The 27081-nt window shown below is 44.1% G+C and overlaps 1 protein-coding gene across 3 annotated transcripts in view; it reads right to left on the bottom strand.

The window, feature by feature from the left end:
• The window catches only part of Atg5 (autophagy related 5), a 100649-nt gene extending 75714 nt beyond the window's left edge, over positions 1–24935 (bottom strand). The window contains exons 1-4 of one of the 3 annotated variants that reach the window (XM_052163930.1): positions 24711–24935; positions 9903–10067; positions 5828–5955; positions 1877–1955 (exon numbers count right to left, since the gene is read on the bottom strand). In XM_052163930.1, coding sequence (XP_052019890.1) covers positions 1877–1955; positions 5828–5955; positions 9903–10010 — 315 coding nt within the window. In that variant the 5' untranslated portion in view covers positions 10011–10067; positions 24711–24935. Of the gene's footprint in view, positions 1–1876; positions 1956–5827; positions 5956–9902; positions 10068–24710 lie in introns of those variants that run through there. The other 2 variants (XM_052163929.1, XM_052163931.1) reach the window with 2 other exon arrangements.
• Positions 24936–27081: the final 2146 nt, after the last annotated feature.

Below are 27081 nucleotides of genomic sequence, written 5' to 3'. Positions count from 1 at the left end.
CTTTTTCTTTCAGTTGCTGAAAAACCCAAGGGGCAGGCAGATGGGGTCAGCGGGAAGAAAGCAGACAGAGGCTCCTATGTTAGCGACTGCAGACGCGGGGACCTGACTGCAGTGCTGTGGGACTGTGAGAAGTCACACAGCATTTGTAAAAACATCCTGGATAGGAAGGAAACAGCCAAACAAAATCAAGAGCAGAAAACCACGTGGCGGCCATGGAAGGCGATAATGCTTATGCCATGTGCAGCAGCAGGTTAATCTGATGAGATGGAAACCAACCGGGAGGCTCAGTGGGTAGGAAGGAGCACTCACTGCTCTGGGAGGGGAGGACCGGAGAGCAGGTCCATAACCATACCAGAAAGCTCCCACACCCTACAACTCTAGTTCTAAGGGGCCCACACCCTCTTCTGTGCTGCACCTACACACACACACACACACACACACACACAAGTACACACAGACACACATAAATAAAATTTTAAAAATTAAAAAGAAAAATGAAATGTGCCTGTTTTAATGCGGTCCCATCACACTTGCTATAAAAGTCAGGCCTATTTAGCAGGCTGCTATAGTAACCACACTGGACATCCGCCCTGGAAGCGTGGTGGCTATGACTTTTCCGGACTATTAATTATAGCAAATTGTTAAAATTTAAGCCTGGGATTATTCTGCATTTCTAAAACCAAGAGGCCAGGCTTGTTAGGCAACACTGATCTCTGTGTCTGTTTGCCTTGGTCTTATTTTCACAGCACCCTAACTGCCCACTGGACACACCATGGCTAGTGAAACTCATGTACACTAGTAGGATGGTGGCTCCACACGGACAGTTGTGGGGTAACTAAAACCTAGAAGCACACTGCTTTGCAAAGCGCCGTAACGTGTACAGGGAATACACATGGCCAACAAATAAAGTCTGCAGGAGAAGCACCCTGAGAAGGATGGCCGGGCCGGCGTCTGTAGGAGCTGACTGAGGACCACCTTCTCAAGCTCCTCAGGCCTCTCCGCTGCCCACTGCCATTTGAGAGCCACTCACTAGTGGTAACGCAAGATGTACTTCAGACTCCGACATGTCTGCCATGAGAGGAGGCGGGGTGGAGCACAGGGAAAGGGGAGGAGACCAGGATGGGGAATTTTAAATTTTACTTTTACTCCTTCTTCTTAAGGTGGATTTCATTATTGTACTCAAACTCCTTATGAAGCCCAAGCCTTAGCCTTTTGTACCTCTGCCTCCTGGGCACCAGAGCCACTCCGTGTGTCACCTATGCTCAGCTGTGACAAGTGCTGTTCAATTAGTAAGACAAAATCATGCAACATGGAATTTACATGGTTTCAAAGCTACAAGGAATTGTGTCTCAAAACAGAGGCTCACAAAATCTTTAGACTTCTATCAACGTAGGAACTTCTCAACTGTACCAGTTATCCGAATCTCTACTCTCATGCCCATATGTACACCTGGGAACTTGACTGTTTTGTAAATATAACTGTATTATATATAGATTATATATTACAACCTGTTATTAGTCTAAGCCATAGATTATTCAGCTCTAAAAAAGAAAAGATGTTTATACATTAAATGGTTTCCTCAAAAACTTGGAAGAAACTGGGACTATGTTAGGGCAGAGGGAGCAGCCGTGGGAGCTATCCTAAAGCACAAGGTTACTGAGAAAGCGCCTGCAACCCCGCCCGCACAAGGGTTGGCTAAGCAGGACAATCACTGAGTCTGAGGCTAACCTAAACCACATAGTAACTTTCTGGCCAGCAAGAGCTACAAAGTGAGATCATGTCTTAAGAAAAGGAGAAATAAATAATTTCCTTGAAAAAAATCTACTCTATTAAGAACCGCAAGTAAAACAAACAGGAATGGCTATTTAAACTATACCTTGAAATGTACTGTGATGTTCCAAGGAAGAGCTGAACTTGATGCAAGTAGATCAAATAGTAAACCAATTGGATAATGCCTAAAAATGAAAGGTATATCTTAAAGAGAGAAAAATACATAAATTTGTAACTAAAATCCCCAAACCAATTTCCAGCACACCTTACCGCACGCTGCCACAGGCTTTACCGGCTCACCACAGAAAGAGAGCTGCGCGGCTGGCTACGGCCGGCAGTACACACGGTCAGTACACTCAGTACACACGCTCCCAACAGCTGCTGGGCATTTTTCTTCTAAACTTTCCATTTCCAACAGCAGTTTCAAGTACTCACGGGAATCTTATCATCTGCTGTAGTTAAATTATCATCCAACTACTTCTAAGAGGGACCTATTCTTTGTAAGTTTATTTAAACACAAAAATATCTTGTTTACGTTAGACAATTCTATTATGCAGCTCTGGTGGATCAGCTACTATCTTAACCACACTGCCTCAAACACACAGCAATCAATCCACCTCTAACTACCTCTAACTCCTATCTACCTCTAACTTCTAAATGCTGGGATTACAGATGTGTACAACCACATCTGGCTTTCAGCGTAACTGTTTTGTTCTGTTTTTGAGATGGTATCTTCCATAGTTTAGGCTAGACTTGAACTCCTGGTCCAATTACCTTGAGAGATGTGTTGCTAAAGCCAGTTTCTGTTTTTTTTTTTTTCTAAATTAACTTTTGTTTATTTATTTTTACAATGTATGAGTGTTTTATCTTCAAGAATGTCTGTGGACCACATGCATGTAGTGTCCTCAGAGGCCAGAAGAGGACATCAGATCTCTTGGGACTGGAATTAGAGATAGCTGTGAGCCACCATGTGAATGCTGAGAACTAAACCCAGGTCCTCTGCAAGAGCACACAGTGCTCTTAACCAATAAGCCATCTGTCCAGCCCTTGCTTTTTGTTTTCAAAATTTAGAAATTTCTAAGTGTACATTCACCTAAAGAGCATGAAATCCCCCTGGTCTGTGATAATATTATGTTTGTATGTAAATGTCCAGTCTTTCAACTATACAGTTACAGAATCTTAATACAGATTCGGGATATTTATTACAAAAAATCGAAACCCTCTAGGCATGGTTGAACTTGTCCATAATACCCAGCATTCAGGAAGTGGAGGCAGGATCCAGAATTCAATGGTTAATGTCAGCAACATAGCAGGTCTGACACCAACCAGGGCTACGTGTAACCCTGCATTCAGTGAATGGGTAGATGGATGGGTGGATGGATGGATGGGTGGATGAAGAAGGGAGGGAGGGAGGGAGGGAAGGAGGGAAGGAGAGAGGGAAAAATAAATGCTTCTTATGCAGAAAAATCACCACATTGAAGATTCACAAGTTATTTTTAATTGAGTAGATCAAGGGCAACACCAACCAAAACCCCAAGTAATTAGATGTACTTGCCTAGTTACAGCCTGAGTCTGATGTCCAGTACTACCGCTGACCCTGAAAAGGCCCATTTTACAAAATAATTTTTAAACCCAAAACTCACAACGTTACAAAAATGAAAAGCTAAAAACAAAAAATGGAGATGAGGGAGTAACGTCCACATTATTTGCAAACGGTGAAGAGCATCCCGCGTTCTCAAAGCACAGCATGTGAGTGTGCACTGGCCATCTCTGCAATGCGCTCTCAGTCACTGCAGCCTGTCTAAGTCTAAGGTCAGCAGTGTGAGTTTGTTTTTCAATTCAGAAGTCAGTTTTAACTTCTTACTTCCACAGTCCCATTCTGAAAATTGTTTATACAATATTTAAAAATCACATTAGATATATGCTTATCTTACAATTACCAAAACAAAAGAACTCTCTCAATTGTTTACTCAAATGTTGAAGATCTAATTCACTTTCTTTCTTCTCCTCATTCTCTCTCCCTGCAGCACTGGGAGTTAAACCCAGTGTTCTCCTATTGAGCAGCAAACGCGGTCTCATGTTACCTATTAACATGATTTACTGCCACAGGAGTCTTCAGAGAATATACGGCTGTTCTCTGAGGATAGAAACAGTATGCAAGTATCACATACACGTGATGAGGACTTGCTTCAGTGATACCAAACTTCACTCCTTAAACCGCAGTGTTAGAGCACCCTCTGCTGTCTGGTTAAATCATTCCATAATGTGCAGTTCAGATGGATCAACACTTCTGTTTCTCAGATAACTTAAAGTTAGCAACACAAATGCACGGGGGCTGGGGCTGGGAGCCAGGAAAAAAATAAAGCACTTGTAGCCTTCAAGACTATGACCTAGAACCTAGCTATGCACCAATAACATCTCTTTCGTTTTTGAGACAGGGTCTCTCTAACTGTCCTGGAACTCACTCTGTATACCAGGCCGCCTGTAACTCAGAGCTCCGCCTGCCCCTGCTAGGATTCCAAACATGGCCATTATGCCAGGCTTATGCCTTAACTTATTGGACATTCTGTGTGTCTACTACTTTTCTTAAATAGCTTTTTTGTAATCTGGGTAAATTAAAATAAGCAACTAGAATATTTGTAATTTTTTACAAATTTCTAATTTTTTATAATTTGTAATTTTCAAATTTCATTTAAATGGCCTTGCTCAACATCTTTCTGCATCCAACTGCATGCAAACATGAATGCAGGATCCCAGTGTATTTCAACCTCTTCCACAGCCTCTCTCTGTAACTTTTCTACTTTAAATATTTTGGAAATACAATAAATAAGACTCAATAACAGAAAATATCAAAACCTTATCTGCACATGGATAAACCCAAATCTAGGAGTTTTGAAGAATCTTTAAAAATAGCACAGAAGCCAGGGTATGGGGCTGGAGAGATAATCTCTGCATTTAAGCACACGTACTGGGGTTGGAAAGATCGCTGCCAACTCAGCAGAATAAAGCGCTTGCTCTTGCAGAGGACCCAGGTTCGATTCCCAGCACTGAAAGTGTGGCTCAAAACCACCTGTAACTCTAGTTCCAGGGGATCCAAGACTGTGTCCTCCCCCACAAGGCCACACAAGACTCTCTTCTGACCTATATGGACATCACACATCCACACCAACGAAACAAAACATCCTGATCTTTCAGAGATTCCCAAGATCAATTCCCAGCGTCCGCACAGAGTGAGTCCTAGCCACTGCCACTCTTGTGGCAGGGTATCTATCTGCTGCTTTCCTTCTCTGTCCTCCACGGGCAGGCACCTGTACTCACCCGCACATGCCAACACACACGGCATACACAAAATTAAAAAACAATCTTTTTAACAAAGAAAATACATTAATACATCATCCAATCATCCATCCATTCATCCAAACAGAAGGCAGGTCTCCCCCCTTTCTAGGAAGGTTTAAATGACAAATGTCACCCAACATTAGGTATTCGAACACTGGGTCCCCATCTCTAATGGCACTGTTTGGGAAGGCAGAGGTTTTTTTTTTTTTTCTTTCTGCTGTGTTTGTGGGGAGTGAGGGAGTGGAGTGGAGTGGGGTAGAGTTGAGGACAAGGACAGGGTCTCATATAGATTAGGCCCAATTCATTATGTGACCACTGATGACAAACATCTGATCCTCTGGCCTCCACATCTGAGTGCTGGGATTGCAGGTGTGCCGCACAATGCCTGGTTTCTGACATGTTAAGAGACTGAATCTGGGGCTTGGAACATGCTGAACAAGGCAGACTATTGTCTACAAAGCATTGTTTTTTGTTTGTTTGTTTGTTTGTTTGTTTTTGAGAGAGGGTCCTGCTGTATGGTGCTGGCTTTCCTGGTATGATGTATTCTAGGGCAGGCTCTAAGTGGCAGTTCCCTGCTTCAGCCTCCTGAATGCTGGGATTACAGCTACCTTGACTGGCCTTCTTTCTTTGTAGAACTTTCCACAACGGTTGTAGGAAACTATACCTTCTTAAAACTAGCATACACTTAGTGCTTAATGAAGAAGAAAAGTTCACTCACCATTTCAGGGGTGTGCCTTCATATTCAAACCATATCTCACTAACATCTTCTTGTCTCAGAACCTTCTGAAAGTGCTTTTTCACTTTGTCAGTAACCAACGTCAAATAGCTGACTCTTGGCAAAAGCAACTGAAATGAAAATTTGAAAAGCCTTATTTACTTACTCTTTATTGCTTCAAAACAAAGATATTAAATAAGTCTTTAAATAGTAAGGGAAACAGTTGTGTTCTTTGTATTACTTTGACTAGTTAATCCCAAATAATCTGCTTCTTATAGCAACTAAAAGCTAGAGGTTAAAAGAGTAAATGTTTCTAATTGGGTTATAACTTCTAAGTAGAGCTAAGGAAAGAGATATTTATAATTGAAACAAATCTATAATTTTTCCTTATCACTTTATATAATACATAATTGCATGTCATACTAATTAAGATATTAAGTAGTTCTATCAAATTTATTGTAAAGTAGTATCACCTCTTTTACATGGAACTTAAATGTTTAATGATATTAAAATATCATTTATAATATTTTAATAATATAGCAGCTATGGCAAAGATACAATAGACCCTTTTGAAATTAAAGCACCAATACACACTGAAGGATACACAAAATCACAGGGGTATAGCAAACCAGCCCTCTTTTAAAATTATAATCTATTGGTGTAAAATACATGTGTGTAGTGGTTGGCTTTGCCAACTCAACACCAGCTGGAATTACTTGGCAGGAGTGTCCATGAGGATCTGTCTACACAGAGCTGGCTTGTAGGTGTGGTTACCGGATGTCCCCTGGACTGTGCTAACTGATGGGGGGACACCATCTCCTGGGTTCAGGTTCTGGGCTGGATAACGGTGGAGGAGGGCAGTGAGTAGTGAGCATTCGTGGACTCATGCCTGTCTGTTCTTCACTGTGGGTGCTCATGCCTGTCTGTTCTTCACTGTGGGTGCTCATGCCTGTCTGTTCTTCACTGTGGGACTCATGCCTGTCTTTTCGTCACTGTGGGACTCATGCCTGTCTGTTCTTCACTGTGGGTGCTCATGCCTGTCTGTTCTTCACTGTGGGACTCATGCCTGTCTTTTCGTCACTGTGGGACTCATGCCTGTCTGTTCTTCACTGTGGGACTCATGCCTGTCTGTTCTTCACTGTGGGTGCTCATGCCTGTCTGTTCTTCACTGTGGGACTCATGCCTGTCTGTTCGTCACTGTGGGACTCATGCCTGTCTGTACTTCACTGTGGGTGCTCATGCCTGTCTGTTCGTCACTGTGGGACTCATGCCTGTCTGTTTGTCACTGTGGGACTCATGCCTGTCTGTTCTTCACTGTGGGTGTGCTGGAACTAGGCGCTTCACCCTCTCCTGCCTCAACTGCCAAGCAAAAGTGGACTGTAACCTGAAACTAAACACACAACAGTGAATTACTTATTTAGAAATAATTCCCTAAGCTGCCTTTGTCAGAGTAACTTATCGTACCAAAAGATAATGAAATTAGCATAGTAAACTAAGAATTTTCAGGCAGGTGTGATGGCCCATGCTTTTAGCTCCAGTACTCCAGTACTCAGGAGGCAGAGGCAGAGGCAGGTGGATGTCTTTAAGTTCAAAGCTAGCCTGAGGCTTTACAGTGAGACTTTTTCTCAAAAGAGAGAAAGAAGGAAGGGAATAGGAGAGGGAAAGAAGAAAAGGGCGTGGGGTGGGGGGTGGGGAGGAAGGGATCAGGGCTCAGCATGGAGCCTTGAATCTGTGTTTCCAAGGAGTGAAGAGAGGGCTCCGTGCCTAAGAATGCTTTACTGCTCTTACAGAGCACGGGGTTTCCTTCCCAACTCCCACATGACGGCTGGCTGGCTGTAACTCCAGTTATACAGGACCCTCTTCCTGACCTCTAAGGCCTCCTGCACAAGTGGCACACATATACACACATAGACACACAAAATAAAATGAAATAAAAATTTAGAAAAAAAATTCTAGTACTGGGCACAGAGGCCAAGGCGAGAGGATTACACACTCAAAGTCTGTAATACAGTCCTTCGCACAGTCACTCTTTTCATTAGTATTTACTTGTATGTGGTGTGTGCGGGAGCCTCCAGAAGAGGGTGCAGGACCCCCGGGAGCTGGAGTTAAGGATGGTTATGCCCCATCTGCCATGGATGCTAGAAATGCAACTGAGGACCTCTGGAAGAGCAACAAGCACTCTTAACTGCTGAGCCATCTTACTGACCCATTGACTGATGTGTGTTTGCATGAGACAGACAGACAGACAGACAGACACACAGACAGACGTGTATAAGTGTGTGTGTTGTGTGTGGTGTGGTTGTGTGTCTGGTAAGTGTGATCGTGGTGTGTCTGTTAGGGGGTGTCTGTGGTCTGTGTGTGTCTGTAGTATATGTGTATCTCTGGTGTGTGTGGTGTGTCTGTGGTCTCTGTAGTGTATGAGTGTGTATTTATATACAACCAAAAATAAATGCTTACCAGTCTGTCCACAGTGAATGTACACATGCACAAACACACACATTTTTTTTCCATTTAGATATTTGGAGGCTAGGAACTGAACCTATAGCCTCTCCTCTAAATGCTAAGAAAATATTCTACCACTCAACTATACTCCACACCCCAATGTTCTACTAAACATGCCAGGTCATAACATGCTATGATCATATAGTAGGTCATTAGGTCACATTTAACATTAAGTCATGTGAAGAGGTTTTATTAGTGTATATGTATTCATAAGTCCATTAATTAACATATTTGACTAATTGCTTGGAATCATCTGAATATTTAAAAATCCAATGTGGGGTTAAAAGCACTGGCTGCTTTTGCAGAGGACCTGGGTTCATTTCCCACCACCCACATGACCGATCACAGCTGTGTACAACTCTAGTTCCAGAGGATCTAGGGCCTTCTTCTGACTTCCTCAGGTGGTACAATCATGTAGCATCCTTAAATGAGGGGAAAATACCCATACCCATAAAGTAAGTAAAACTTAAAAAACTAGTTTCCTATTAAAACACAGCACATTGCTTCAGATTCCGCTATGAGGTGTGCTATGGTAGGCACTGACATTCTAAGCCTGTGCTCTGTTGTGGAGACACCCTGATTCCACTCTTTATAGATGACTACATGTACACCACAAGGAACGCATAACAGTATGTCTAAAGTAAGTGTGTGTGTGTGTGTGCGTGTGCGTGTGTGAACTAAGGGCAGCAAGATCAGAGGGATTTATATATCTTGGAGAATTGCTATTGTTTATGTGTATGTACAGGTGCTTTTGAAGGGCAGAGCTGGAGCTTATAGGGGTTGTACACTGTCAATGTGGACACTGGGACCCTGGGTCTCTCCAAGAGCAGCATGTGTACTTCTCTGCTTAGCTGCCTCTCAAGCCTCATTTACAGTGTATCAGGTGCATGTGCACATACATGCAGCCACACAGATCAATGTCAGCTGTCTTCTTCCTTATTTGTTTTAAAGAGTTTATATGTACGAGTGTCTTGCCTGCATGTATGCCTAGTACCCACAATGCCTACTCCCCAAGGGGACCAGAGGGTGTCAGCTCCCCTGGCACCCGGGTCACAGATGGTTGAGGTGCTACGTGGGTGTTTAGAACTGACCAGGGTTCTCTGCCAGTGCAGCAAGGCTCTAAGCGCTGAGCCATCTCTGCAGCCACTGTCTGCCTCACTACGCCACTAAATCCGGAGCTTACTGGCTGCAAGGCGGGGCTGGCTGGCCAGCGGGCCCTAGAGACCTGTCCCCCCTCCCCAGAGCCCACACGATGGCACGTGGCAGTTTTCATGTGGGACCTGGGGAGCTTAATTCGGGTTGTCACACTTACATGGTAAGCACGTGGCCAGCCAAGTAACCATCCTAGTCTTCTACTGAAAAGTAAGGGTGAGGGGAGGAGGTGGTCCGGGAGGAGAGAAGAGAGGGGAGTCTGCGCCAGGATGTATCATATGAGAGAAGAATACAAAAAAGAAAAAGAAAGAGAAACAAAGGAAGGAAGGAAGGGTGGAAAAATATCGAAAAGTGACAGCCTCCAGGTTCTAAAGCCTTTCTCTTTTAAGTACCAGACAGAGTTACAGATGCCTTTGAGACTTACATAGTAGGGCTCCGCTTCTCTCTCGGTTATCTCATCCTGATAGAGGGTGAAGCAAGTTGGAACTCGTCCAAACCACACATCTCGAAGCACATCTTTGTCATCTGTCATTCTTCCAGTGGGTAAAGTAGTACATATAGGCTAAGCTCTTTCTCCAACCAAAGTCAACTGGAAACAAAAAAAAGAGCACGAGTCAGACCCTTCCGAGAGTGAAAACATTTCATAGGCAAAAGGAACACCAAAACAACTTCACCTAAAGAAAGGGCAGAGCGGGGTGTGGGCAGGCCTCACTGATACACACCCTTAATTCCAGCACTTGGACGCAGAGGCAGAGGCAGGTGATTTCTCTAAGTACGAGGCCAGGATGGTCTACATAGTGAGTTGGGGGGAATGGGGGGGGAGAGAGAGAGAGAGAGAGAAGGAGAGGAGGTAAGGGGTAGGGAGGTAAAACACAATCTCAAAAATGTCTGTGTGTGTACACATGTGTGCATGTGTGTGTGTGTGTGTGTGTGTGTAGCTAATTACATATTCAAGTCATAAGCAGTATGAGCCACATCAGAATAGAAACTATATTTCTGCAAAATGTTTTTGAATTGTTCTTTCTGTGCCTCCTTTCTTACAAACTGCAGTCAGTTCTCGTAACTCCTGCCAGCCCCCTCTCAGTTTTTAGCTCAGCCTCTTCAAAGGTCCCCCAGCCATTCCTCCCTCAGCCCCTCAGCAGTCTGCGGAGCAGCCCTCTCCCCGGCCCCACTTGGCTTCTCCGGACTCAGCTGTCACCAACTGTCTAGCCACTCTGCTGGCCTTTCTCCCGGCTCCTGCCACTATGGCGCGGCCTCCCGTGGCCGGCAGGCTCCCGCTCTCCTCTGCTCAGGCTCTTTTCCGCACTGTCTTCTCTCCTTCAGCCCCTCTCAAGCCTCCTTCCTAAACCCACTGTCTTCTCTGACCTTACTCTCCTGTCCCCTCGACCAACCCTCCCTGCCCTCTCTCAGCCTCTTCTCTGCTTCTTTATATCCTCTCCTATTCCTAGAAGTCAGGAGGCTACCAAAACCAAAGGCCATGGGTCAAACGGTTCTCTTAAAGGGCCAGGTACACAACAGAAATCACGACACATACTTCTCTTTCAAGCCCAGTAGAATCTTACCACTCACCTAAAAGATAGCCTTGTACCTGTGTCCTATGATCTTAATCTAATTTCAGAAGATTATTCACATAAGGACACTTGCCCCATTCAATGTATTTAACCTCTCCTACCAAGCATCTCATTCCTCCTGAAAAAATAAAAAGAATATTTGCTTCGAGCTGCAGAGGAGGTCAGCTGATAGCGTATACCAATCAAGAACTGGGGTTGGTGGTGCCAGCCTATAAACCTCATGGGCTCAGCCTGGGCCACATGAACCCCTGCCAAACAAACAAACAAACAAGCAAGCAAGCAGCAAACAAACAACAACAACAAAAAGCTCTTTATTAAGCCTATTGCCCTTCCTAAATTTCATCAGAGCCATAATTTGGCCCCACCAATATTTCCAGTCCCACTGATTACGACTCCGTCCTGTAGCCCTCCCTCAATAAGACCCAACCCCTAAGTATCTAGTCGCTGTGCTCCAACTCCCCAGCCTAGTATTTACGCTGCTTTTCTCCAGTTCTTACTCACATTGTAAGTAACTAACGGTCCTCAGCCCCAGTGAAATATTTCTCCAACTCATAACTCCCTACTTCACAGGGTAGCGCTAACTATGCACATGAGGACAGTCTCGGGATCAGGGAAGAACAATGTGCATGATTTCTGGGACAGCCCAGTGTCTGCCACGCTCACACTCCATGCCGCCTGTGTACATGATGAGCACACACTGCTGAGAATGCATAGAGCAACCCAAAGGAAGTGCACCTGTGTGTTAAGGGTCAATACAATACCAATACAGTACTGGGCAGTTAATTCATAATTTAGTATAATGTATAATGAAAAAGCCTAAATCACTGCATGGCTCCCTCCAAAATTATGGGCCTAGGCGGATATCAATTAAAAATTCTTTATTGTTGAGTTATTGTTTTATGCTTATGAATGTTTTGTCTACATGTATGTGTGTGCAACACATGCATTCCTGGTGCCCTGAAGATCGAGAACAGGGTGTCAGATCCCCCTGAACTGGAATTACAAGAGGTTGTGAGCCACTATGCAGATGCTAGGAACTGAGCCTGTTGCAAAAGCAACAAGTATTCTAATAGCTGAGCCATCTCTCCAGCACGTCAATTACTAACAGAGGTACATGAAAGAGCTTGTTTTCATCCTTTCTCCTGACCCATGCCAAACACTTTGTGATTGTCATCAGTTCATCCATAGTTAAAGATCAGTCAGACATAGGCCATCCACACATTCACACATCCACACATAGGCCTTAGGTGGGAAAAGGCCTGCCTTATGTCAAACTACCGGCCACTAGTCAACTCAGAATAAGGACCTTGGTACTTAGCAGTGCCTTAACTTTTATTAAATATATTCAAGTATTTTAAGCAAGTGATATACACATATGTAAATTTTATTCAGCACCACAGTGAGACTTCAAATTCAAGCATGCTTGAATTCTACACTCAAAAGAAAAATTTCTGGATGTACAAATCATTCAAATTAACTTGCTGAAAACAGGAAGCTCCTCATTACTTCCTGACTAGGTTAACAGTTGATCTTTAGAATAACTGTCCATGGAGAGATGGATCAGCAGTTCAGAATGCCTACCCATCTTCCAGAAGACATGAGGTCTTTCCAGCACCCAGCCAGGATTCCTCGCAAGCACCTGAAATTCCAGTTCCAGAAAATCCAATTCGCACTTCTGGCCTCTTTGGGCACCCACAAATATATCATAAATTCACACAAATACACACTGAAACAAATAAACATTAAAAACCTAAGTAAAATAAATTTTAAATAAATAAAATGAATAGATTTACCTGGTTATGAACTGGTGAGATGTGTCGGTGGATAAAGGCAATGATCGAGTTAGATTACTGAGAGCTATGGTGGAAGGAGAAAACGGACTGCCCTGGCTGTCCTGACCTCACATGACTACATGGCAGATGCACACATGCGCGCGCGCACACGCACCCACCCACACACCCACACACACACACACACACACACATACCTGTATCCACACAGTAATCTCAAGTTATACTACAGGGCTACAGGCATAAAGACAGCCTGGTACAGGAGTAAAAACAGTCAGGAAGAACAATAGAACACAAGATCCAGAAATAAAATGGTGAAGCCGTGTCTCCACTTAATTTTTTGACAAAGGAGGCAAAAACAAACACTGGAAGGAGGACATCCTCTCCAGCAAAGAGTGCTGGCTGTACCTGTACCTGTAGCTGTAGCAAAATGAAATTACTCTTACCCTTCACCTTGTATAAAAATCAATACATAATAGACTAAAGACCTTAATTTAAAACTGAAAACACTACAATCTGAAAGAAAACACAGGCAACACCTTTTAAATTACTGGGTTAGGAAGAACTTTCTGAACAGAACACCAACAGCACAAGAGTCAACCTCAAGTATCAAAAAGTACGGCCACCGGGAAGTGAGAAGTCTCTGTACAGCAAAGGACACAGCAACCAAAGACAGCCGGCAGAATGGGGGTTGTCACCAGTTACACTCAGACAAGGGCTAATATCCAAACTTACAAAGAACTGGAGAAATTAAACACCAAGGAAATAAAACTGCCAATTAGCAAGTGGGCAAATAAGCTTGAATATTCACTGTTCAAAAAAATGAAACTCAAGTGGCCAATAACTTTTTTTTTTTAAAAAATATGTGTTTTTTTTCCAGATTTATTAAATGAATATAAATACACTGTAGCTGTCTTCAGACACACGAGAAGAGAGCATCAGGTCCTATTTCAGATGGTTGCTGGGAATTGAACTCAGAACCTCTGGAAGAACAGTGCTTTTAAATGCTGAGTCATCTCTGCAGGGACTACAGATTAAAACTACTCTCAGAGCATCTCACCAATGGTTATCTGTCATCAATAAACATGACAACAAATGTTGTAGAGGCTGTGCAGAGAAAGGAACCTCAACCACAATTAGTGGGTACAAGACACTGCAGTGAGACACTGTTGTGAACTCAGTTTGAAAATTTCTCAAAAACTTTTGAATAGAATTATCATGTGATCTGCTATTTCATTTCTGAGTATACCCTAGCATAGAAGTGTTTGCAACCTCATCTTTATTATTGCCTTATTCAGTAGAGCAAGGAACTGAAATCAACCTCACTCCCACCAACAGACAAATGGACAAGGAAAATTGGTACATATAAAATTATATATGTATAAACACACCCCACGTATGTAAAATGGAATACCATTTGGATCTAAGAAAATGAAATCACAAAATTTGCAGGAAAATGGATGGACTTAGAATATATATAATTACGCAAGGTCACACACTCTCAGAAGAAAAAAACCCACATTTCTTACTTACACGCAGAATCTAATGTGTGTGTGTATGTGTGTGTGTGAATACACATAGGTACAGTAACATATGAAAGAGAAGGAAAAAGGCTAACATTAGGGGACCAAGCCTGGAAGCAGTACCAATTCCCACGAGCTCTCTGCTTCAGTTCCTCCCTTCAGGTTCCTGCCCTGACTTCTCTCTAACCAACTGTAACCTGGAAACAGAAAATGAAATAAACTCTTTCTACCCCAAGCTGCTCTGGTTCATCATGTTTTATCAAGAGAGTAGAAACCTAAGACACTCTAATACACTCATCTAAAATTGAATGATATAAAGTAGTTTTGGGAACCTTGAAACGTCCAGTCAACTATGACTCTTGCTCAAGCGAAAATAGCTAAAAACTTCTTAACTAACAGATTTGAAGAAAACTCGATCCAGTTGTGGAGTTTTTTTTCATGTTTGTTTCCTTTGCTTCTTGTAGTAGTGATGTCAGAAGCAGTGCCCTAGACACACTAGTCAGTACTCTACTATCTGATTTACAATTTAAATGTTCAAGAGTCACTATCAACCAGGCCTCAAGGAGGCCTGTAATTATCGCTACTCAACAGGCTGAGGCAGGAGGAAAGGCCTGGGCCAGAGTAAAGTCAAGGCCAGCATGGGAAACAGTGAAACCCTGTTGCAGAAAGAAAACTTTCCAGACAGAGCTCAGAGACAGAGTGCTTGCCTGGCAAACGTGACAGCCTACATGAAGGAGTAAGCAGTGGCCTTTGTAATCAAACAGTTGGCAGCTCCAACTCTTGCTCAAGAGAAAGTAGTCAGAGTTCCTTTATTAACACATTTATGGTCAAGTCATGAGACATAAATAGTAATTCAAGGTAGATGGAATAGTCTCTTCTTAAATTCACAAACACTGAATACTAGACCTTGGGTTCAATCCCCACTACTATCCATTCACAGACACAAACCCATGCATACACACACACACACACACAAGTCACTATCAATATTGTCCCAACCTATCTTCTCAGAAATGCAGGTAGAAAATAACTGACAATAAACAAAACCTAAAATGGCCCAAGGCCACATTAGGACCGCTCTTTCCCTCCCAATTGGGAGGAGTCTAGAGCACTATTCTAGATAGATGACCACCATGCCTGGACATGACTTCTCCCCTATCTGATGCTCAGGGCACTTGACCATGTTGCTCTTACCTTGTCATTCTCTTCTGCTTTTTCTCCTTCCTATACCAGAGCAAACAACAGCCAACCTTCTCTCCTCTAATTTCAGAGTCCCTCCTCAAAGAAGATACAAGGATGAGTTTGAGGAATGAAAAATTCCTCAAAACTCAATTACAGGCAGGGCTTTTTGCTTTGTCTTGTTTGTCTGTCTGTTTTTTAAAGAAAGGGTCTTACTATGTAGCCCTGGCTGTGTTGGAACTCACTCTAGATCAGGCTGGCCTTGAATTCAGAAAGTTCTGGGTAGGCACCACTATGCCCAGGGAGGCATGGGCTTTTTTTTTTTATTTTGTTTTTGTTTTTTTTGTTTTTTTGTTTTTCGAGACAGGGTTTCTCTGTGTAGCCCTGGCTATCCTGGAACTCACTCTGTAGACCAGGCTGGCTTCGAACTCAGAAATCCACCTGCCTCTGCCTCCCAAGTGCTGGGATTAAAGACGCGCGCCACCACTGCCCGGTGAGGCATGGGCTTTAACATCTTGTAATTCAGTCACGTTTATGAACATTCTACGTAGCTACATACACCAAGAAATAAATTAGAGGCTTATATCCTATTTGCAATTCTTCCTTTTTTGCTCTTAGTTTTTGAGACAGGGTTTCAAATTGTGGCCCCAAAAGAACTCCAACTCTCAATCTCCCTGAAGGCCCCATAGTTAGCCACATTGGCCACTGATACATTTGGAGTTCAGGGAAAGAAGCCAACTGAGCCAGGGCAGATCAGCTTAACAGAGCATGGTATTGTTGATATACATTTTGTAATCCAAACTGCCTAAGAGTTTAGTGGAATATAAACAAGGTTACTTATTACTTTAAATTATGCAGTCAATATTAATAAATGGTCACCTAGGGGCTGTGAGATGGCTCAGTAGTCAAGAAGAGCACTGTCACTCTTCTAGAGGAACTAGGTTCAACCAGGCAGATCACTACTCTCTGCAATTCTAGCTCCAAGAGATCAGATACCTCTGACCTCGACTGACACTGGAACACATGTGCACACACCCATATGCAGAGATGCATTATTATTATTATTTATTAATAACAACAATCATTAAAAAGAGGAAAGTTTACCTATAAGAATTTATGTCTCTGGTCTAATAAAACTTTAAATGTATAAGCAAAATTGATGATGCCATTTTCTACTGTCTTTAAGTTAGTTACCATGTCTTTCCTCACCTGTAAAATGGAAAACAGCCCTACCACATTAGTCACAAACAAAGCAATCAATTTATGTGGCATACAACTGTAATTTCAGCACCTAGGAAACAGGGAGCAGTACAAGTTCCTGGCCAGCCTGGGCTACATCAACAAACTATACCTTAAAAGCAAGTGGGGAGGGGCAGAAGGGACCAGGGATGTGGCTGAGTGATGATAAACACCTGATTAGTCTTCATGAGGTTCTGAGTTCAAACTCCAACACACACACAAAATGCTTCAGGAACTAAGAATAATTAAAAACATAAACATAAGTAGGAATTTTAACAATTAAAAAAAAAGTAACAACAACAACAGTGTTCCTCAGTGTTTCTATTGCTGAGACCAAACACCACGACAAAAAAGCAATTTGAGGAAGAAAAGGTTTATTCAGCTCATACTTCCACATCACTGTTCATCATGAAAGAAGTCAGGACAGGAACTCAAACATGGCAGGAACCTGGGCACAGGAACTTATGAAGAGGTCATGGAGGGTGCTGCTTACTGGCTTGCTTTCCCTGGCTTGCTCAGTCTGCTTTCTTATGAAACCCAGGACCACCATCCCGGGGATGGTACCACACACCATGGGGTGGGCCCTTCCCCACTAGTCACTACTTGAGAAAATGTCTTACAGCTGGATCTCATGGAGGCATTTCCTCAACTGAGGCTCCTTCCTCAGTCATGTCTCTAGTTCGTGACACGTTGACACAAAACCAGCCAGTACAGAAAGTTCTAAAAGCTATGCATCAAGTACACTGCTAAAATAATATTCAATATAGTCAAGCTAAAGAGATGGCTCAGCAGTTAGGAGAAGTTGAGTACTCTAGAGTTTAGTTCTCAGCACCAACAACAGTGTCTGACAAGGACCTCTAACTCCAGCCCCAGGGGACCTGATTTTACTCTCTCTCTCTCTCTCTCTCACACACACACACACACAAACGTGGTATGCACTATGACTACAGAAAACATTTAAAACCTTAGACATGCTGGGGCACTGGAGGTGCACATCTTTAACCCCAGCACTTGGGAGCCAGAGGCAGATGGATCTCTGAGGCCAGCCTGGGCTACAACATTGAGTTCCAGGACATCCAGGACTACATGAAGAAACCCCATCTCAAAAACAACAACAACAACAACAACAAAAAACCCAACAAAACAAACAAAAAAACCCCCAAAAACCAAAACAAAAAAAAAAACACCTATAAAACCTTAGTCCTTAACAGGACATGGCAGGAAGGGCAATCCCCACTGCTAGCTGCGCCCCCTCCGTGCCCATGCACACGCTGGTATGCCCCCTCCGTGCCCATGCACACGCTGGTATGCCCCCTCCGTGCCCGTGCGCGCGCTGGTGTGCCCCCTCCGTGCCCGTGCGCGCGCTGGTGTGCCCCTCTCTGCTCTACCTCCCAACTTGGCGCACCACTCAGTGCCCGTCTCTAAAACCCTCTCTTCTACGCACGGATGGGCAGATCATCCCCCGTCCTTCACGGACGCACCATTACTTCTCATCTTCTACAGAACTGACAAGCTTGTACAGCTGTCACCTTCAGTGACATTAATGCACTTCCTTGGGGGAGAGAACTGTATGTCGCATACCATGTTCCCCCTGACACCTGGAGCACTGTATGGAACACAGCAGGTACAAATCTATCGTCTGCATCATTTAGCTTCTTTAGAAAGAGTACATGAGCCTGCCAAATTATGTGAAAGAATGAGAAAAAGTCAGACGAGCATGTGTGGGAATGGGGTGTTGAAGGGGGTGTTGTATCCTGAGAGGGTGGGGCAGAGGCACAGCTCAAACGCACTTTGTGGCATAGGCTTGCCTTCAATTTCCCATCCTTCTGCGTCTCTCCTAAGTACTGGGTTTACAAACATGCACTGCTCAGCCTCGGACAACAGTTTTAAATCTCTAGAAATACTGTATATTTTATTCCATGTCACAATGACTATTCCCAGCCTGTATGTTCTTATTTGATAATATAAATGATAAATCTGAGATGGAATGGCTGAATGCTTTTCTAAAATCCGGTGGCTACAAAAGAACGGAGTCAATAGCAGCCGCCACACTTGCTCTCCTAACCTTTCTTCCCATCTTACTGTGGTTTGTTAGCACCCTCTCCAACCCAAGCACCCCTCTGCGCACGGTAAATGTACGCAATTAAAGGTTACTTCCTAAGAGTTTTCCTTACATACTTACTTTATTAGAGAATTTCAGACATGCATACGATCAAATCTACCACCCTCCAGCACCCCCTGCCATCCCCTCCCAGCTCCGTGAGCTTTTCAGAGCCCACCTCTACGTTCATGGGCGCAGGGCAATCTACTGAGGCACGAGCAGCCTTATCCCTGAAGAAAACTGACTCCTCCTCTGGCAGCAGCCACAGCAGCTCAGCTCCAGGAACTGTATGAACCCTTCCCCCCCTCCCCTCCCTCCCCTCCCCCCCATCCTCGATGTGGGCCGGCTTGCTCTGTATAGGTCTTGCCCAAGTCACTGCAGCGGTTAAGATCATGTGCGTAAAGGTTCTGTCCTGTCCAACAAATCTACTTCCTCTGACTCTACAGGAGCTTCTATAAGGAGGAGAGGAGTTAAATATTACTGGAACTGTAGTATTAAAAGGATTCTAAAATACGTAGAACTTGGGGGTTGAGGAAAGGCTGTTGGAAAGGACTTGCTGGGAGAGCTCGAATGCCTGGTCAGGAGTGGCAGCATCAGGACGGAGGCGCCTCAGTGAGCACGCCTTAACAAAGCCCTATAGCTACCTCCAACTCCTACACACTCATGCCCCCCACGTGTGTGCAAACACACACACACACACACACACACACACACACACGTACACAACACAACCACACAATAAAACAAAAAATACACTTGGAACTTAAAGGATGGCAACAAATGGTCAAAGAAAAAGTCACATTCTTCAACTTACAGTGCGTTATGTGCCCTCAGAAAATAATTTAAATTAAAAAAGTACAAATGTAGCAAAGTGTGGTATTGAATACCCATAATCCCAGTGCTCAGGAAGTAGAGGCAGGAGGATTGGGAAGTCACAGCAGGCTTTGGCTATCTATCAAGTTCAAGGCCAGCCTGAGTTACGTGAGATCCCATCTCAAAAATCCAAAAGGAAAATAATGTAAGTTAAAAGTGTATTTAATATCTAACCTACTCATGACATAGCTAAACCACGTGGCAACTGCAGAGTAGCAGGCTGTTTCTCCTTGTGAACCCACATAGCATACTGCAGCTGCCACACAACAGGGAGAATCCTGACACATCCGAGTAGAGGGGACAGCTTAGCGGCACAGTGCTTGTCTAGCAAATACGAGACCCCAACTTTAATCCCAGCTCTGAAGACAAAGGGGGAGAGGGGAAGGGAAATAGTAACACACAGCTAATTCCAGTTCTTTGGAAGTTGAGACAGAAAGTTCACTAGTATTAGTCAACCCTGGCTACTATGCCTGGTTTCTCAACTTGACACAAAGGTAGACATGTTGGAGAAGAAGAACTCTTTCGGTATAACTGGCCTTTGGGCAAGTCTATAGGGCATTTTCTTGATTAACAATTGACATAGAAGAACTCCTTCCACAGAGGGCAGGCAGTGTGGTGTGGAAGGGCCCATTCCCCCAAGGGCAGACAGTGCCACCCCTGTGCAGCTGTGTCGGCCTGGTATAAGCCAGCAGGCTGAACACGCAGTGGATTAGGCAGGTAAGCACCATTCTGCCGGGGCCTCTGCTTCAGCTCCTGACTTCCCTACAAGATGGACTGTGATTTCAGGACACAGAGCTGAAATACACCCTTTCCTCCCCAAGTTGCTTTTTTAAACCACAGCAGGATAATGCTAAAGATACCTTACAAATGAGTAAGAAACCAGCCTAGGCTACATGGCTAGACCCTATTTCAAAAAGACCCCAAAAGTCCATGTAGTTCATGACTGTGCCTGGCATCGAATTCCAGTCACCACAAAGCTGAACACACCTCTGATGAGGCACAGTCAGGACCGCCTGACTGTGAGCATGCAGAAGCAACCTGTGCCAACATTTTAGTAAACTCTCGCCTAGGAATATTATTTAAGAGTTAATGCTGTAAAGGCTTCAGTATCATATGTGACCCCAGCCCAGGCACTTTGCTAAGCCCCAATCTCCTTTTCCTACAGAATGAAGCCTCTTTTCGAATCACTAAGTTGTTCCAGTGGAAAACCTACAAGGAATAGAGAGGCACACTGCGAACGCTAGTGCAAGCAACGCCCTTAGAGAACCCGTGAGTTTTGAGAGAGGTGAAACGGGACAAGGCTCTCAGAGCGGTGCATGGAGGGCAAGCCTGGAGGGCAAGAGGAAAGCAGGAGGCAATTTAGCAATGAGGCTTACTAACATGAGTACTGGGCCTAGAACGCAGTGGGCTAGCAGGAGACAGACGTATACCTTCCCAAGGTATGTGGGAAGCTGTGCAGTCACGCAGCGTCTGGCTCTCCTTAAATTGGCAAATCGCTTCACACATGGGTCTCCGGTAACGTCTAGTACCCCTGCATTCCTCCAACCCACCCACTGCCCCACTCTCCTGTGTCACTCACCAGACCTCTCCATAGTTTCCCAATCTCCTTCTCTTTCCTTCTACTTGTCTCATGACCCTATTTCTACTTCCTCTTTTTTTTTTTTTTTGAGACCGGGTTTTCTGGCTGTCCTGGAACTCACTCTGTAGACCAGGCTGGCCTTGAACTCAGAAATCCACCAGCCTTTGCCTCCCAAGTGCCGGGATTAAAAGGCGTGCACCACCTGCTGCCTGGCTCTACTTCCTCCTAAAGCTGTGGGTTCAGTCAACCTTAGCAAGGGATTTATTGACTGGTTCCACCCTGGGGTAGGGAGAAAGAAGAGTGGCTTTTATGCTCCCGCTGTATTTCTCGTGTGCCTCCCTCTCACCTAAAGGAAACAAGCTCCCAGGGCATCTTTCAAACACCTTTAGATATCAAATACACTTGTTCCAACTTCCACTTTCACCTTCAGCTGGGATTCCTGAACTTGTTTCTCAAGTGTTCTCCTGCACACGGGCACTGCCATTTGGAAGTTTAACACCTGCACAACTGAGGTTGACCTCAGGTCTTCTCTCTCCCAATACCACATCCTCCTCCACTACAGAAGCAGAAACCCCATTAGTCTGTTGCTCTGCCCACACACCTTACAATCATCCCTAACCATTCTTCCATACCTGACTACTCCAGTTTAGAAGCAAAACTATAATCTAAGTATTCCCAAGCACACCAGACCCAAGCCACTCTGACCTTTATTTCTGCAGTCAACATGGCAATCAGATAATTGCAAAACACAACCTAGATCAGTTGCTCCTAACTCAAACTTATCTCATTAAGCCAAGCAGTGATGGCCCAAACCTTTAACCCCAGCACTTGAGAAGCAGAAGCAAGTAGATCTCTGTAATGAACAGTTAAAAAATAAAAATAAATAAATAAATAAATAAATAATTAAAAACAGGGCCTTTTAGACATTACACCTAAGAACTCAGTTACCTCACTTACTCAAGATAACCAGACACAGTCCTAGAACCCCATGATACCCATTAGATGGCATATAAGCAGGGACCAAGAGCAATGCTCTGCTCTGTACTTCTGGAGAGATGCTACCACTGCTCTGTGGCTGTAGAGTCTCCCCCAGGATGCTGACCATCCAATTAGAGAGTTCTGTTAGAGACCAGACCTGACCTTCAGCTAAGATAGGTGGAACAGGTGAGCAGCTTTGGTGAAGATAGGCTTAGGACCATAGTCAGGAATTTAGACTGTGAACAATGTGTAATGACCCTCAGCATAATAAAATATAACTTTTGTATACTATATGTATCTACCTTCTAGCCTGGTCAACAAAGCAGGGCTGTTACACAGAGAAACCTTGCTTCAAGAAACCAATTTTAAAAAAAGTAAGAGAGAGAGAGAGAGAAAAGTAGAGCCAGGTGATGGTGGTGTATGCTTTTAATCTCAGCTCTGGGAGGCAGAGGCAAGTGGATCTTCTCTGAGTTCAATGCCAAGCTGGTCTACAGAGCAAGTTCCAGAACAGTCTGGGATACATAAAGAAACCTTGTACAGAGAGATAGAGAGACAGAGAGACAAAGGACTGAGTCGGGAGAGGAAAGGAAAGGAGGTGGGGGGAAAAAGGAGAGGAGAGGTGGAAGGAAGGAATCTGAACCTTTAATGCCAGCCCTCAGAAGGCAGAGGCAGGTGGATCTCTATGAGTTTAAGTCCAGCCTGATACAGGGCCACAAAGTGAGATCCTGTCTCAAAAAAAAAAAAAAAAAAAAAAAAAAAAAAAAAAAGTAAAAACTAGGAGCTGGTTCATTGGGACAGAATTGCGGCTACACCCCCAGAGGGCATGGGTTTGAGGCTCAGCCTCATATCCTTCAGTAACTCTAATTCTAGGGGACTCCTTGATGGGCACTGGGTATAAATATGATGGACATACATAGATGCAGGGAAAACCCGGTCACATTAAGATTAAAACGGAAAAAAAAAGTTTTTACAAAAAGTCACACAAGGACTTTGTCTCATCTCTGAACACTCCGCTTTGCCCCTGGAACTGGCTAGTCTGCCCGGAGGGCCTTTCCATGAGGCTTAGCTTCACTTAGACACCTTTTCTATGGACAGCACTAAGATCTCCCGTGCACACCACCAACCCTATCCATCCCCTTGCATTGGTTTATGCTTTTTCTAGAACTTTCTATCATCTGGGAATACTTTTTCCCTCTGGGACAAGAACTCAATGTGTCACCCTGGTTGGTCTAGAACTCACTACGCAGACCAGGCTAGCATCCTGATTACTGGGAGTAAAGACAAGCGGTGTATGTGTGTGTGTGTATGCTTTCTTGAGACAGAGTCTTGCTCTGTAGTCCAGGCTGGCCCTCCAACCCAAGGCAACCTTCCTACCTCAGCTTCCCTAGCATACGGATTAGAAACTTGGGCCATCACAGTTGGGTTTTGTTTTGGGGTTATAGTTTAGTCTTGTGCTGCTCAGGAGCCAACGCAGGGCCAAAAATGCTAGGCTGTTTTGGGCTTTGGAGGATGTTGTCTGTGTGTTGGAAAGAGTCCCATGTCCTCCAGGATGGCAGCAAACTCATTAAATAGCCAAGGCTGGCCTTCAACTCCTGATTCTCCTGCCTTCACCCCACCTTCACTGCCTCAAAACTTGACTCAGAGTACATTAAACTTTGTGTAAAGTGTAATTTTCTCACCTGTCACGATAACTACCATAAAGCCAATGCCCTTGTTCTCAAATTTCAATTCAAATAATAACTTTAATGAAATCAGAATATTTGCATCTGACTCAAGTACTCGGTATCAAGGACCCAAGATACTCATCAGGTGAATGCTAGAAGGCTTTTAGATAGTCAGTTGCTCCTGGGGGGTTCTGATTTAGTTTCCTCAGGAAAAAGAATGCTACAAGCTTTGGGAGAAAAACCTACATGCCACCCAGCTTCTTAGGTTCCTCAAGCTTATATTCTTTGAGAGCAATTCCAACAAAGTAACTAAATAAATGTAAGTGTTCTACTAACAGCAAAATGCATTTGTTAGTATTAAGTACTATTATTAAACGAAGACTCAAAGAACAGCATTGAAGATAAACAGTTCTGCGTTTAGATAGAATCAATAAGCACCGAAATAATTACAATTTAAATAAAATGCAAGTCCTTAACTTGAGCTCCGGACTCGATGCCACATTTCCTACCTTAGTAAGGAACTGACATACTAACTACCCAAAGAGACAGCTAGCTAGGCTGCCCAAGGGCTCCGGGGCCAGTGTGTCGCCAACCGCACCTCCGCCCAGCGGCACCGCCTCCCCCGCCATCGCCTCCGGGTGTGCTCCCTACACCGGCCGCTTGCCCGCAGCCGCTGCCCTTGCCCGGCCCCACTCCACCACACACTTCCGCGCCCCGGACACACTTGCGCCCTACCCGAGGTGCCGGCTCTGCTCCGGCTTCCCGCAGCGGGAAAGAAGCACGCTCGAGTTCTGCCTGCCGGGATCACAGCGTCCTGCAGAGGCGCAGGAGCAGAAGTCCCAGTGCGCGCGCAGCCGCACAGAGTGCCGCTGCTGGGGTCAGGAAACAGCCCAGCGGGCACTTCCGCCCTCCGAACCAGAGCGAACCCGCAGCGCCGGCAGCCCACCGAAGGTCCTGTCACCCTCGGCGCCCGGAGATGACGTCACCGGCCCACGTGGCTAGCGCTCCTCCGCGCTCCGCCCTCCGCATTCGGCCCAACCCAGCAGGACCGAAGGTGCTCCTGAGCTTGCGCAGACACAGGGAGTGCCTGAACTCGGAACGAGTTTGCCGGTTTTCTCCTTGGATAGATAGAACGTTGGTGTTCCCGGTTGTCAGTGTGACAGTTGTAGAAGAACAGAGAAATAAAGGATCCTGAGACATCGGCTGCCGTGGCAGCAGCATTTTCTCTTCCTTACAAAACAGTATTGTAAAAAAAAAACCTTACTTTTAAGAGTGATTAGGATGGTTTAGTTGGGCTAGAGTCAGGACAGGGGTCTCAAGCTGCAGCTGCGGCAGGTCTGGGACGAAACTCGGTATCTCCGGCTCCTCAGCCTCCCAAGTGCTAGAACTGCAGACGTGAGCCACCACCCCTGGCTTTTAAGGTAAACCACATTCATTTGCTCAGAAGAACTCCCTACTCCTGGAGGACCACAGTAGGCATTAGTGGCTGTATTTAACCCCAGTTGGTAAAAGTACCAAAGCCTCCCTTACCTCTAAGAGTACCTTTCCTGCTCTTCTTGCTTTGAAAATAAAACTAAACGTAAAGAGTACTTGAGCTGGGACTTTACTCAGCAAACATTTTAACACGCTCCTCCTCCTCTTCCTCCTCCTCCTCTTTTCTCCTCCCTTCCCCACCCAGAGGGGATGGACTGTCTAAGCAGTTCATAAGAGGTGGTTGTTGGAACCCCCAGAGCTGCAGTTACAGGCAGTTGTGAGGTACCCAGTGCAGGCACTGGAAATGATTTTAGTCTTTCGCAAGAGCAGTGAGCACACTTAACTCTTAACAACTTTGGTCTGTAGGCATTTCTCCAGTCTGGTTTTTTTTTTTTTTTTTTTTTTTTCCTTTCTTCCTCCTTTTTCGGGTTTGAGACAAGCTCTCATACGCGCGGACTGACCTCAAACTCTATATAATCATGGATATCCTTTAACCCCCATTCTCTGACCAGACCTTGAGTTTACCATCCTTCTGCTTCAGTTTCTCGCTGGAATTTCTGCCACGACCTTGCTTCTGTCAGCAGCAGCAGAACATGGCCAGAACCATGAATCATTTCCAGTGTCTTTTATGCCTGAGCATACAATAGTCATTTATTCTCGGTGCTTAGACCACTTATGATTTCAGTTAGCCACTGATAACTGAGTTTAAAGTAGCAGAGGTTTCTGCTTTGAGTAGGTGGAGTGAATGAGAACTGTGCCTTTTGAGCTTTGGTCTGGTATTCTTACTAAAAAAAATAAATAAATAAAAATTCTTACATTTTTCTCCAAGTAATATAAACATTTACTAAGGAGTCTCATTATAAAACAACCCTGTTTTTTTTTTTTTACTCAAATCACTGATGATATTGATGATATGTTCAAACACTAGAAGTCCTTTGGAAGCAGATTTTATTTTATTACTTATTAAATTCTAGAGAGAAATCACACTGTTATTCAGTGTGATTTCTACAAGTTTCCAAATAGCATGTGCCATATTCAATAATATTGAAAAATATTTCTTAATTTTTCTTACATTGACTTTTGCCTCACCTCTGGTGTAGTTTTAAGTACCTCAGACAGGAGGGTGTACTTAGCAAATGAGTGTAGTTTTACCTGGAAAGGCAGGTATGGTATCATCTGCAGCTCTAGCACTTGGGAAGCTGAGAAGCCCGAGATTATGATCTGAGCTTGGATTAGAAACGGAGGTCCTTAAGCTTGTTAATATTTCACCACAATATAAAATAAATTAAGATTTAGCAATATCTAAAGTGTCCCTCACCTGAAGACTTTGAGTCCTGAACTGTCCAGTTAAAAAATTATCCAGAAACAGAGTAAAGAGAGGGCTATTGAGGCCACTGTTTTGATATATTCAGTTCTAGTATAGATCTAAGAATTCCAAAACATTTAAATGAACCCACAATTTTCTAAAGTTTTCTAATAACTCAAAGGGGAAACAATGAATGAATTCAACAAAGGCCATCTTGAAAAAGAATACACTAAAGAAGGTAGAATAGAAAACTCATTACACAAATAAAAGTCAAAGCTGAGTCTTATAAATTTCCATAACAATCTAAAACTCTAGTTTACTGTAGCC

This window comes from Apodemus sylvaticus, chromosome 19 (assembly GCF_947179515.1).
Source record: "Apodemus sylvaticus chromosome 19, mApoSyl1.1, whole genome shotgun sequence".
In the NCBI taxonomy this organism is placed as follows: Eukaryota; Metazoa; Chordata; class Mammalia; order Rodentia; family Muridae; genus Apodemus; species Apodemus sylvaticus.
This window is presented reverse-complemented; position numbering and strand designations above follow the sequence as displayed.